At 37.6% G+C, this 14,449-nt stretch overlaps 1 protein-coding gene and 1 pseudogene across 3 annotated transcripts in view; both read left to right on the top strand.

Moving 5' to 3' along the window:
* Nucleotides 1-12,552, top strand: part of NUP35 (nucleoporin 35) — a 34,134-nt gene extending 21,582 nt beyond the window's left edge. The window contains exons 4-8 of one of the 3 annotated variants that reach the window (XM_036254553.1): nt 3,617-3,758; nt 6,861-6,930; nt 8,400-8,528; nt 9,736-9,900; nt 11,915-12,552. In XM_036254553.1, the coding sequence (XP_036110446.1) occupies nt 3,617-3,758; nt 6,861-6,930; nt 8,400-8,528; nt 9,736-9,900; nt 11,915-11,992 (584 nt within the window). In that variant the 3' untranslated portion in view covers nt 11,993-12,552. The remainder of the gene's footprint in view (nt 1-3,616; nt 3,759-6,860; nt 6,931-8,399; nt 8,529-9,735; nt 9,901-11,914) is intronic. The other 2 variants (XM_036254555.1, XM_036254554.1) reach the window with 2 other exon arrangements.
* A 1,521-nt stretch (nt 12,553-14,073) lies between these two features.
* Nucleotides 14,074-14,449, top strand: LOC118625805 (annotated as a pseudogene).

Raw genomic sequence — 14,449 nt, 5'->3', positions numbered from 1 at the left:
AAAATACTGCTTATAAGGATGCTCAGTGAACTTAGGGAGGGCCTCAAGAGCATAAAAAAGGACCAGTTAGAAATCATGGATGCACAGTTAGAATTGAAGGAGGCATTAACTGAAATAAAGAATAATTTACACAGCTTCAATAATAGAGTATGTAAATCTAAGGAGCAAACCATCGATTTGGAATAAAAGGCAGCAAAAAATGCCCAATCAGAACAGCAAAAAGAACAAAGAATCCAAAAAAATGAGGATAGTGTAAGGAGCCTCTGGGACAACTTCAAGCGTGCCAACATTCGCATCTTGGGGGTACCAGAAGGAGAAGAGCGAGAACAAGAAATTGAAAACCTGTTTGAAACCATAATGGCAGAAAACTTTCCTAACTTGGTGAAGGAAACAGACACACAAGTCCAGGAAGCACAGAGAGTCCCAAACAAGGTGAACCCCAAGAGGCCCACACCAAGACACATCATCATCAAAAAGCAAAAGGTTCAAGACAAAGAGAGAATCTTAAAAGGAGCAAGAGAAAGGCAGCTAGTTACCTACAAGGGAGTTCCCATTAGGCTGTCAGCTGATTTCTCAAAAGAAACTTTGCAGGCCAGAAGGGAGTGGCAAGAAATATTCAGAGTGATGAAAAGCAAGAACCCACAACCAAGATTACTCTATCCTGCAAAGCTGTCATTTAGAATCCATGGCCATATAAACACTTTCCCAGACAAGAAAAAGTTAAAGGAGTTCATCACCACCAAACCGTTATTATATGAAATGGTGAAGGGTCTTTTTGAAGAGAAAGATAAAATATATGAACAAACAAAATGGCAATGCATACGTATCTATCAACAATGGAATCTACAAACAAAATGAACAGGTAGAACAGAAACATTCTCATACATACAGAGAACATTTTGTTGGTTGCCAGTTAGGAGGGGGGGTTGGGGGAATGGGTGAAAAGGGTGAAGAGATTAAGAAGTACAAATTCATTGGTAGACTGACAAACCTCAAAGGGAAAGGGATTTGGGGGGGGGGGAATAAACCAAAGAACTTATATTCATAACTAATGGACACAGACAATAGTGTGGGAAAAGGCTGGAGGGGGGCGGGAGTGGGGAGGAGGGGGTCAATGGGGGAAAAATGTGGAACATCTGTAATACATTTTACATTTAAAATGATTTAAATGTAAATCATTTAAAAAAAGATTAAAAAAAAAAAGATATTCACGAGAATAGTGAGATTGTTTTATGTTTTTCAAATCTTAATGTCTCACTTAAAATACAGCTAACTTCTCATATCTACTTCTGTATTGTCTGAATTGATTGAACACATAAGGTAGCCTCTAGAAAAGTCCAGTGTACTATCATGAATGAGTGGGAGTGAAAAAGGCAAATGAAACCTTAAATAATTATGAAAATAAGTTTGACTTGGCTGATCCCATGAGAAAGTGTTAGGGAGCCCAGAATCTAAGGACCACACCTGTATAATTGTTGCTGTAGTAATTATGAGTGTTAACTAGGTTACTGATTGAGAGCTCATGCTTTGAATTGGAATTGCCTAGATTAGAATTCCAGCTTCCTTTCTGGATGTTATTTCACATCACCCTGTTTCCGAATTTGTTAAATGGAGCTACTAATAGGATCTATAGTACAAAGTTGTTAGAATTAAATTATACATTTAGAGCAGTGGTTCTCAACCATCCTAATGCTGCGACCCTTTAATACAGTTCCTCATGTTGTGACCCCCAACCATAAAATTATTTTTGTTACTACTTCCTAACTGTAATTTTGCTACTGTTACGAATTGCCATCGGAAATGTGTGTTCTCCGATGGTCTTTGGTGAGGGGTCGCGGCCCACAGGTTGAGAACTGCTGATTTAGAGACATTGTTGTAAGTACTCGATAAAATGCTACCATTCATTATAAATGCATTATACATTTGAAAATTTTCGTCCTATTATGTCATCCTTGCTCACAGTTTGCCAATGACATCACAACTCATTTCAGGTAAAAGCCTGTCATTACAGTGGTTTACATATTTTTTTCCCGTTAACTGATCCTGTTATCTCTGTGCTCATATAGTTATTCTGACCTCATTGAGCAGTATCCCTCCTCATTGTGCAAAGACTGGTCTTCTTGCTCTATGTCAAACATCAGCCATGTCCTTTATCAAGGCCTTTGTACTCACTTTTTTTTCCCCCACCTAATATTCAGGTTTTCACATATTGGAATGTTTTACATACCATCTCCTTCAGGTTTTGTTTTAATGACACTTCCACATGTATACCTATAGTACTACTTGTCTCCTTTATCTGTTCTATTTATTTATTTTTTTATCCTCACCCAAGGACATTTTTTCGTATTTTGTTCAGATAGAGTGGGAGGGAGAGAGCGGAAGAGAGAGAGAGAGAGAAACATTGATGTGAAAGGGACACATTGAGTGGTTGCCATCAGCACGACCCAACCAGGGCCGGGGACAAACTGCAGCCAAGGTATGTGCCCTTAGTGGGAACTGAACTCAGGTCTCTCTGGACCGCAGGCCAATGCTCTAACCGCTGAGCCAATCCGGCCAGGGCTGTTCTATTATTTTTTTTTTGTAGGGTTTTCTGTTTCTTACATATTAGGTATTTACTTATTTGCCACTTTCACTAGTATTTAAGCCCCATTATAAGTAGGGTTTTATCTGTTATTTATTTATTTTAAAATTCTCATCTGAGGATATATTTGTATTGAGTATTTAGCTGTTGCCTCCCATGCGGGGAATCAAACCAGCAACCTAGGTATGTGCTCTGACCAGGATCGAAACAACAACCTTTCTGGTGCACAGACAATTCTCCAACCGTCTAAGCCACTCAGCCAGGGCTGTTAATTTTTTCAAGTATAACTTGTTCACTACTGTATCTTAGACATCTGAAATTATGCTTGGTGCATATTTAAGTGCTGAAAAAAATATTTTTTAATGAATGAATCATTATTACTACTGCAAAGACTAAAGACAAATGGTCTCTGCTGATCAGAAATGTGTGGTCTCAATAGGACAGTGCCTCTGAGATAAAATGAACACGTAAAGCATTTAGCTTGGCGTGTTGGACATGTAGATGTACTCATTAATTGGCAGCTATTAATTGAAGGATATGAAAAAAGAAAAGAATCAGATCATTTCAGATGGAAATGACTTGAATAAAAGAATACTGCATTCACATATTAGGGGTTAGGGTAGGGACCATTTAGTGGCATATTGGGAAAATAAGGGTAGAAATTGATTGTGGAGGCCAGGGCATTTGGATTTTCTTCTGTGGGTACTGAGGAGTTACTGAATATTCTTAAGATAGAGGTGCTATGATAAAAGTGCTGGGTTTGGAAGATGAATCCAACTAAAGTCTTTGAGGTTGACAAAAGATCCTTCTGGTCTAGAAATTAATAAAACATTTGCAAAATTGTAAGTTATTCTTGTTAACCACTTCTCAAATTGTGTGGTAGAAAATTGTCATTTCAGTACAGTTGTGTATTTTAAACTATTTCTGCAGTTGCCAACTTTTAATATACTTTTTCATCAAAAACTTAAAGCTTTGATTTAAAATTAACCAAAATGTTTATATTGGTAACTAACTTAACTAAATATACTAATATAGGGCAAAGTATGTTTAGTCCAGCCAACATTGGTCAACCACGAAAGACAACGTTATCTCCTGCGCAGTTGGATCCTTTTTATACTCAAGGAGATTCTCTGACTTCTGAAGACCACCTCGATGACACATGGGTAACTGTATTTGGGTAAGGTTTCTGGATCATTTATAATAAAAAAAAAATACCCCCTCCTCAATATTTTATAATGAATTTTCTCAAACATACAAAAAATGTAAAGAATTACACAGCAAACACCCATATACCCACTACCTAGATTCTGCACTTAACAGTTTGCTGCATTTCTTTGATCTTTTATGAATTCATTTTATTTTGTTGGTATATTTCAGAGTAAGTTGCAGACATCAGTACAGATCACCCTGACACTTCAGCATACATATTATTAACTAGTGTTCAATACTCGGATTATTTTCTTTTCAGTGTATTTGCTGGATATTGGAACACGGTTGCCCCATTAGACTTAAGAATCTCCTTTCTCTATCTAGTTATTATTTCTCTGCTTAAGAGAGGACTTAACCAGTTTGGAACAAAAAAATTGAATTTCATTTGTGTATAAATACTGTCACAAGTATGCATATACTTTCTAGTCACAAAATATTCAATATTAATAGAAATTGTGCCTGATAGATCTAGATGCATTTTGAGTAGATTTTTCTATCAAAAAAGTACTTTCAAGCATCTTTGAGATATTGAATCATTTATAGATGAGGAAATAGGTCTAGATGGTTTGATTTATTTAGAGGTTTACATTTAGTTATTAGTAAAGCTTCAGTAAAAACCCCGGTCTTCTGATTTTTAAACTGTTATTGTTTACACTCTGCTACATAAGATTAATTTCTGAAAGTGTTATATGTTATACTGATGTTGGACCTATTTTTCTTTTAAAAGAAGAACAGTGCACAATAAATGTTGGTGGATTTTTACATATTCAGCTTATTTAAAGTTTCAAAAGAATAAGAATATACAGTGAAAAGTTTTTCTTCCCACTTTTTTGGTCCCCAGCTATAATTTTTTTCCCCTTTAAAGCAATAATTGCCACCTGTATTTTGTGTAATCTTCCAGAGAGATTCTGTGTGTTATTGATTCTGTTTAGCTGAAAAGTGAAAAGCAGGACCATTGCTTTTTCTTGTTCTGCAGAAAGCCCACACTCAGCCCTTTATTCATAGCAGTTGGGCTGGCTACTTGATTTTTTGTATGTATTTGTTTAATTTTTATATTTTCTCATGAAATGGCTGTCTGTTTTGAATTTGGATGTCCACTCCCAAGTGTGGATTTTTTTTTTAGGCTCAGTGGTAATAGTGTCAGTAATAAGATTTGTCAGTAATTGTGTAAATTACTTAAAGTACTTCTGCTAGTCCTTTTCTTCATTTTTTTTTTTTTATCCTCACCCGAGGACATTTTTCCGTTTTTTTTTTTGTTGTTGTTCAGGTAGAGTGGGAGGGAGAGAGAGGAACAGAGAGAGAGAGAGAAACATCGACGTGAAAGGAACACATTGAGTGGCTGCCACCCGCACGACCAACCAGGGCCGGGGACAAACTGCAACCGAAGTACGTGCCCTTAGTGGGAACCGAACCCGGGTCTCTCCAAACCGCAGGCCGACGCTCTAACCACTGAGCCAAACTGGCCAGGGCCTTTTCTTCGTTTTTAAGACATACTTTCTCAGCTATTTATTTTCTGTTTCTTTAGTAACCCTCTATATGAGTTTGGTTGCAGGAACTAAAACAGTTTCTTCTAAGGGATACAATATTTTGATATTTATAGAGAAATACATCAGGGTCACCATGGACTATCATTCACTGTTTTAGGGTGATTCTTTTACAGGATATTGGAATATTTCAAAGTGGTTATAGACTCTTAGAATTGTTTTATTTCTGAAATATCTTCCTCACTTGCAACCATTATTTCTCCTCTTCATTTATATTTTCTTTAGCTCTGCTTTGTTGGGCACCCTGTCTCATTTGTTGTTTTTCTTTAGGGTTAGAGATCATATTCAAACTTATATAACAAAGTAAAATTCCATCCTGAATGCAGTGAGTATTTTACTCACATAGATTTTAATGTGAGGAATTTCTCATTTATTTTTGGGACTCAAATCCCCCCCCCCCCCCTAATTCTAGCTCCAGATAATTGAAGTTACTGGCTAAGGAAAGTTCAGATTTTCAAATTGAAATAACTTTATTGTTTGGACAATATAAGTATTAATGTCTTGTAAAATATTCATACCGTAGAGAACTTTACAAATAAAAAAGTTGCCCTGGCCGGTTTGGCTCAGCGGTTGGAGCATTGGCCTGCGGACCAGAGTCCTGGGTTTGGTTCCTGTACCAAAAAAAAAAAAAGAAAAAGAAAGAAACTTATAAATAAAAAAGTAAAGGTCACTTAGAATTTTTCCATATAGAGTATGTGGCTATTAAAGTCTTGGTAACCATCCTTTTAAATGTTTCTATACCACTGATACTGGTATTAACTTTTATTTTTGTTTCAGGACTAAATTTATGAATTTTCAGGTGCTCAGAGTATAATGATATGACTATATACTTTTAAATTCTTTCCTTTGTAATAACTGTAGTATACCTAAATATTTCTCTCCTCTTCTTGCCCCTCCCACCCCCACCCTGGTCTCTGTCACACACACACACACACACACACACACACACCCTTGTAAAATAAATGATAAACAGAACTACAACTTTATCATTTTTTTTCTAAGGGCTGTGATAGTGGCAGTGAGAATGGAATTTTAGAGATTTCAGGGAATGGAATAGAATGGCTTAGTTAAAACTAATTTTAACAAATTTGCTTTTGGGCCATGAGCAATGATAGATTTAGCTGATAGGGGAAAAGAGGATGATCAAGGACTTCCTGTAGTTTTAGACCAGTGATTTTCAGCTGGTGTGCTGCAAGAATTTTTAAAACATGCAATACCTGCCTATTTAGTCAGGGACTTTTTTCCCTTAGATTGTCAAATAAAAAATGACAACAGCCAACACAACAATAGCTATCTGATTTGAATCAAATTTATACCTAGTTTTTTGGTCAGTGGATTAGCAAAAAATATATTTCTTGGTGTGCCACAGAATTTTAATGATTAGTTTATGTGTGCCATGAGATAAAAAAGGTTGAAAATGGCTGTTGTAGATAGTTGGGTGGAATTTATTTGGAAAAACTGTGAGTATGGTAATTTGATTTCATATTTACTGTAGAAGATGACTGTTTGGACAATTTGTTTTTCAGGTTTCCTCAAGCATCTGCTTCCTATATATTATTACAATTTGCACAATATGGGAATATCTTAAAACATGTGGTAAGGCTTAATTCTATTCAATTGATGATTTTAGGCTGAGGACAGATAAACTTTGAATAGAAGGAAACTTTGCTGCTGAATTTTGTGTACTTTTCCTTTTTAAAAAAGTTTTCATAGAAAATGTCTGTTAGTTTGGAAAGCTGGAAGTTGCACAGTAGTTGTCAAAAAGGGACAAAGAGAAAATAAGCAAGAGAACTCAAATTTCAGCCCCTCCTTTTTTTTTTTTTAATATTTACTCAAGGACATTTTTGCATTTATCTTCAGATAGAGCGGGAGGGGGAGAGGGAGAAAGAGAGAGAAACATCGATGTGAGAGAGACACATCAACTGGTTGCCACCCACACAACCCCAACCTGGGCCAGGGACAAACTGCAACCGAGGTACGTGCCCTTGGCAGGAACTGAACCTGGGACTCTGTGGTGGGCCAGCGCTCTAACTGCTGAGTCAAACTGGCCAGGGAAGCCCCCCCTTTCTTAAATAGCTTATAATCTTTTAAAAACGCAAATTATGGAAAACATTACTGTTTTCCCATTTGAGCTTGTTTTATTGGGGATAAAGGAAAAGGGAGAAGTTCCTGACTTATAGAAATCTTAGGGCTTTTAGATTATAGAGAGCTTATTTTTAAAATTCTTACACAAGGATATTGTTTTTTGTTTGTTTTTATTAATTGATTGTTTTTTTTTTTTTTAAGAGAGAGAGAGAGAAAAAGATAGATGGTTGCCTCCCATATGTTTCCTAACCAGGGATCAAACCTGAAACCTAGGTATGTGCACTGACCAGGAATCGAACCTGAAATCTTCTGGTGTATAGGATGATGCTCCAACTAGCTGAGCCACTGGGCCAGGACTTTTTTTTTTAATTAACCTTGCACAAATTATGAATACATTTTTTTTTCTATTACTAGAGATTGACTTATTTAAGTTCTATACAAAATCGGGTGATGAATACGCGTTAAAAATTTTCATTGATAAAACCTTTTTATTCATTATTGTTATTTTTTATTGGTACTAGAGAGAGAGGCAGGGAGAGGGAGAGAGAGAAACATTGATGAGAGAGAACATCGATTGGCTGCCTCCTACATGCCCCCCACTGGGGATCAGGCCCACAACCTGGGCATGTGACCTGACCGAGAATCGAACCGGCAACCTCTTGGTGCATGGGTCAACACTCAACCACTGAGCCACACTGGCTGGGTGATAAAACCTTTTTATTAGAAACAGTTATCTTTTGGAACTACTTTACTTTCATAGAATATTTGCCACGTATTCTTTATGTTACAGGATTGAGAGCCAGACAGAGATTATTTCAATTTTTAATGGGATTTATGTTAAATCCTACTATATATAGCTTTTTACAGCACATCAAATGAAAAGTGGAAGCAGATTTATCCTCATATATTTCTATTTTCTAATCCATTGAATTTAGATTTTATACATTTGAGATTTTAAGAGACAACTTAATTCTTTGCAGATGTCTAACACAGGAAATTGGATGCATATTCGTTATCAATCTAAACTGCAGGCCCGGAAAGCCTTAAGTAAAGATGGGAAGATATTTGGAGAGTCCATCATGATTGGTGTAAAACCATGTATAGATAAAGTAAGTTATTGCTGATGTAAGGGAAATGTCTTAATTCATATAAGGAGCACAAATCTAAATACTGACTTTAGTGGTTACATTACTTTGCTTCACTGTGCTGCTTTTGTTTGTGTGTGCACACGTGTGTTAATTCTCATCCGAGGATATTTTTCCATTGATATTTTAGATAGAGTGGAAAGGAGGGAAGGCTGCCTCCCATACAACCCCAACCAGAGTCAGGAATTGAACCCTTGACCCAAACCCGCCAGGCCTAGGCATCTTTTTCTTAGTTTGTAAACTGTGGTGATGTTATAGTACTCTTTTCTTGGTAAGCCAAAGATAGTCACAAGACTTTAAAATTTAGAAGTAATCCATCCCATTTATTTTTATTACAGCTAATAAGAGTCCAAGGGTACTTAAGTAACTTGGTGCTCATAGTCTAGGATTGGTGTCATTATTATATTGTGTTGTACCAGATGTTTGGAGAGGCTAGATGAAAATGTGGGGTTCCTGGGTACTAAACAGGACTGGACTTCATTTTTTTTCCCCTCCCCTCAGACTTCGCCAGGGACTTTTTCTTTCTTCCTCTTCCTCTTCCTCTTCCTCTTCCTCTTCCTCTTCCTCTTCCTCTTCCTCTTCCTCTCTCTCTTCCTCTCTCTCTCTCTCTCTCTCTCTCTCTCTCTCTCTCTCTCTCTCTCTTTCTCTTTTCCCCTAGTGTTTGTTAAGAGATTCTTACTCTTGTGAGTTTGTAGTTGTATTGATGATGTTTGAGGTTGTTCAAGTTAGATTTTTGGCTGAACATTCTGTCTCAAATGCTAGCCAAGAAGCGTATATTGTTTTATCAAGGGAAAAATTATTATTATCATTATTATTATATTTTAATCCATACCCAAGGATATTTTTCCATTTATCCTCAGAGTGGGAAGGAGAGAAAGGAAGAGAGAGAGAAACATCGATATGAGAGGAACACATCGACTTGTTGCCTTCCACACGACCCTGAACAAGGCGGGGGACCGGGGCAAACCACAACAGAAGTACATGCCCATTGCTAGAATTAAACCTGCGACTCATTGGTCCACGGGCCGATGCTCTACCGCTGAGCCAAACTGGCCAGGGCAAGCCCCAAATTATTTAAAATATAAATTAGATCGAATAAAGTTTTCATTGTAAGGGTATAATAATGTATTACGTTTATAAACAGAGAAGTTCTTTATCTTTGTTTCTCTAGAGTGTTATGGAAAACAGTGACAGGTGTGCTTTATCATCTTCATCTCTAGCTTTTACACCACCAATCAGAACCTTAGGTACACCAACTCAATCTGGAAGTACTCCTAGGATTTCTACCATGAGACCTCTTGCTACAGCTTACAAAGCTTCTACTAGTGACTATCAGGTATTTTAAGGATTACGTAAAAAGGATGTTCTTTAAAGACTGAACTGTATAGCATGTTTAACTTTTTTATTAGATTGATTTGTATACCATTAAATATTTCCCACTGAAGTGATTGCCTTGATGAAACCTACATACTCTACTTTTTTTTTTTTTATCCTCACTCAAGGATATTTTTCCATTTTTGTTCAGAGTGGGAGGGAGAGAGGAAGTGAGAGAGCGAGAGAGAGAGAGAGAAACATTGATGTGAAAGGGACACATCAAGTGGTTGCCTCCCGCACAACCCCAAGCAGGGCAGGGGACAAAGTGCAACTGAGGTATGTGCCCTTAGCGGGAACCGAATCTGGATCTCACTGTACCGCGGGCTGACGCTCTAACCACTAAGCCATACTGGCCAGGACCACACTCTGCATTTTTAAATTTCCTGTTTTAAAAATAGGAATTTTGGTCAATTGGAAAATTATCTTGAATTTTTAAAAAATTACTTTGCCATTTAAGAAAACATTTTGAGTGTTTAGTTTTTTTCTAAGTTATCTTTGCATATGTATAAAGTTTTCCTTGTGAACATCTCTGGCGTGAGAGAATATTAAAAACCCTATTAAATTGATAAATAAATCTGATGGTATCACAAATGAAGACAGAGCCTTAGGTTTTGTTAGAGTAGCCTTTGGTTATCAAAAGAAAACATTGACCAGTTCTCATTTCAAAAAAGTTTAAAGGCCAAGTTTATTTATATTCATTGAACTTGCCTAGCAAGACACAGTTTCTGCAAATAAAAGAGTTGTCAATTTAGTCTATTGAAATTTGGAGATTTTTTTTTTTCACCTGAGAATATTTTTTCCATGGATATTTAGAGAGAGTGGAAGGGATTGGGAGTTGGGGGGACATCAGTGTGAGAGAGACGCATTGATTGGTTGCCACCTGCATGTGCCTTGACCAGGCCTGAGGATTGAACCTGCAACCCAGGCACATGCCCTTGACCAGGAATCAAACCTGTGACTCTGGTGCACAGGCCATTGAGACGCACCAGCTAGGGCTGGAGATCATTCTTGAACTGTTTTTTTCCCCTCCTTTAGTTTCTTCTTTTCTTTAACCAATATTTTATTTATTTTATATGTTTTTATTGATTTTTTTAAAAAAAATTTTTCTTTATTGATTTTAGAGAGGAAGTGAGAGGGAGAGAGAGATAGAACATCAATGAGAGAGAACATTGATTGGCCACTTCTTGCATGCCCTTCACTGGGGATTGGGCGCACAACCTGGGCATGTGTCCTGACTGGGAATCGAACTGGTGCCCTCTTGGTGCCGACCGCTCAACCACTGAGCCACACCAGCTGGACTTTATTGATTTTTTTAAACTTTTTTTTCTTTAATGATTTTAGAGAGAGAGGAAGGGGGGGGGGAGAGAGACATTGATACATTGATGAGAGAGAACATTAGTTGGCCACCTCCTGCATACCCCCACTGGGGATTGAGCCCACAACCTGGGAATTGAACCGGTGACTGGGTCGATGCTCAACCATTGAGCCACACCAGCTGGGCTTATTGCTTTTTTTAGAGAGAGAGAAAGAGAGAGAGAGAAACATCGATGTGAGGGAGAAACATCAATCGGCTGCCTTCTGCATGCCCCCCTACTGGAGATTGAGCCCAAGACCTGGGCATGTACTCTGACTGGGAATCGAACTGGGACCTTTCAGTCCATAGGATGATGCTCAGTCCACTGAGCCACACCGGCTAGGCTTTTAACCAATATTTTAAAGCCCTCATCTCCCATAGCTTTTGTATTTGTCCAGTTTTCTAATTTAAGAGTAGATGTAATTTGCCCTGCTAAAGTAATAAGATTTTACCATTCTTAAAAACATAAGGAAGTTCTAAACAAAGCCATATTTTAATCTTTAATATGCAGTTCAGTTCTACAAATGCATTTTAGTGTTTGGCCCTTTTGAATTAGTTATTAACTCTAGAATTAACTGTGAAACTGAAGAAACCATAACAATTGTGTGCTTTTTTTTAATAGGTCATTTCTGACAGACAGACACCAAAAAAAGATGAAAGTCTTGTATCCAAAGCAATGGAGTACATGTTTGGCTGGTAGTATAGTAAAAGCTAAGAGCTCAACCAACTGCAAAGGAGGAGGCTACCACACTGAAACAGCAGAGTACTGCCGGGTTTCCTTTGGTTAGTTATATAACCAGTCTTGGCAGTGTTGGATAGCTGTCTCATCTTTTAGAAACTCTTCTCCTTGGATACAGCATATTTGTAGCTCGCACTTTAAAAGATGCTTGAGATATGTTTTAAAGAAACAAAAAATCCCTGTAAATAGGATTTTGTGCTTTCTGTGGTAATGCATGCTTAAGCACCAAATACTAAGCATTGATGACTGTAAATTATGTAATTGAGTTTGCATTGAGGTTTTGTAGTCATGAGTTGGTGAGGTGAATTTCCTGAAGGGTAATTGTACAGCTGCTTCTAGTAAGACACAAAGATCATCATTAACAGTTTGAATTGTGGCCTTTTAATTTGAATAGTATTTAATATTTTAATTATTCTCATTTGTATGTGTCTTATTGTGGATTGTCATCTTTCAGTATTCTTAAACCAACAGTCTTTTAAAAGACCTACTAAAGTTCCTCATAATAAACTTTGCCAATTATATGTATCAAATGGTTTTTGAAAAATTATTTTATTATGTAAAAAGTTGTAAGTGCTTGCTGAAATATATAAGATCTATCATGAACTTCCATGTACCTACCCATAAATTTAGCTTTAATAACCATCAGTATGTGGTCATACTTTCTCTCTTTTATTTTGTTGAAAGCATATCTCAAATGTGATGTCATTTTAATCTAAATATTTGAGACTATATCAAAAAAGAAAATTTCCATATGTAATTACAATGTCAGTATTACACCTAACAGAATTAATAATGATTTCTTAATATCTAATATCTGATCTGTTTAAAAATTTTCTAGTTGCCTTAGATGTATTTATGGTTGATGTACACGACATGTATTTGGTTGTTTTGTCTTTGGAGTGTCTTGAAATCTAAATTAGTTGTTCTCCCTCCCCACCCCCCAATCTAACACACTATGACTTGTTGAAGGAACCATGTAAATTTCCTATAGTGTCCCATGGGCTGAATTTGGTTATTTTCTTGTTCATCATCTATCTCATATCCTAGAGTTTAGATCTAGATAGGGTTAATTAGATTCTGATTTCTTTCTTTCATTTTGAGCAAGAATATTTTATGTTGGTATGGTTTACTTTATATGATGAAATCAAGAGGCACTTAATTCTGATTGTCCCCCTTTAAATGATGATCAGATTGGTCATTGGCTACATGGGCAGAAGAAGCCTTATACTTTCATTGGAAAGTTCCCTGTAACATTTTTACATACTTTTTTTAAAGCATACATTAATGCCTGGCTGTTGTTGCTCAGTGGTTGAGCATCCACCCATGCACCAACAGGTCACTGGTTCAGTTCCTGGTCGGGGTATATACCTGGGTTGCAGGCTTGATCCCTGGTGGGGGGCACTCAGGAGGCAGCTGATTATGTTGCGTTCTCACTTCGATGTTTTTTCTCCCTTTCTCTAGAAATCAATAAACTATTCTTTTAAAAAAAAATTGGTGTCTTTTAAGTCTATTTTAATCTACAGGTTCTCCATGCATCCTTTTCTTTACAATTTATTGTTGAAGAATCAGTGTCATTTGATGTAGAGAATTCATCACACTTAGGATTTGCTGATTGTATACTCCTGGATTAGTTCTGCATGTTCTGTGCTCTGTATTTTGCAAATTGACAGATGGCTCCAAAGACTTGATCAAATTCAGGTTTGTCTCTTGGCAAGACTGTAACTTAGGTTGTGTTCTTTTTATCAAGGATCCATTCATCTCTGGAGGGGGAGACATTATGGTACTTGCACCAGGGCAGGCAGCCTAGAAAAGCCTAGAAAGAGCACTTCTTCCTTCTCCAAGTCGTCTCGGAAGTGGCCTGCGCAGAATCCTGGTGCACGCGGCTGCAGCCCCCCTGTGTGTCGGGGAGGGGCGGGTGGCGGGGGCGAGCACGCCTGCGCCCGCGGCCTTTTCCCAAGTTCACGTGTCCAGCGGGCTGGACTGCAGGCCTCTCCTTGTGGCCGCAGCGCGAGAGCAGAGCACGGGCTGCCGCGGTCGAAGTCATGGCAGGACAGGCGTTTAGAAAGTTTCTTCCCCTCTTTAACCGAGTATTAGTTGAAAGGAGTGCTGCGGCAACTAACCAAAGGAGTCATTATGCTTCCAGAAAAATCTCAAGGAAAGGTATTGCAAGCAACAGTAGTAGCTGTTGGATCCGGCTCCAGAGGAAAGGGTGGAGAGATTCAACCATTTCGTGTGAAAGTTGGAGATAAAGTTCTTCCAGAATGTGGAGGCACCAAAGTAGTTCTAGACAATAAGGATTATTTCTTATTTAGAGAGGGTGACATTCTTGGAAAGTATGTAGACAAATAAACCACTATTGAAATGGCATCATGTGAAGCTGCCCATTCCATTGAAGTTCTGAAATCTTTCATCATGTAA

This window comes from Molossus molossus, unplaced genomic scaffold, assembly GCF_014108415.1.
Source record: "Molossus molossus isolate mMolMol1 unplaced genomic scaffold, mMolMol1.p scaffold_m16_p_11, whole genome shotgun sequence".
Classification (NCBI taxonomy): domain Eukaryota; kingdom Metazoa; phylum Chordata; class Mammalia; order Chiroptera; family Molossidae; genus Molossus; species Molossus molossus.
Note: the sequence above shows the minus strand (reverse complement) of the source record. Positions and strands in the feature narration are given on the sequence as shown.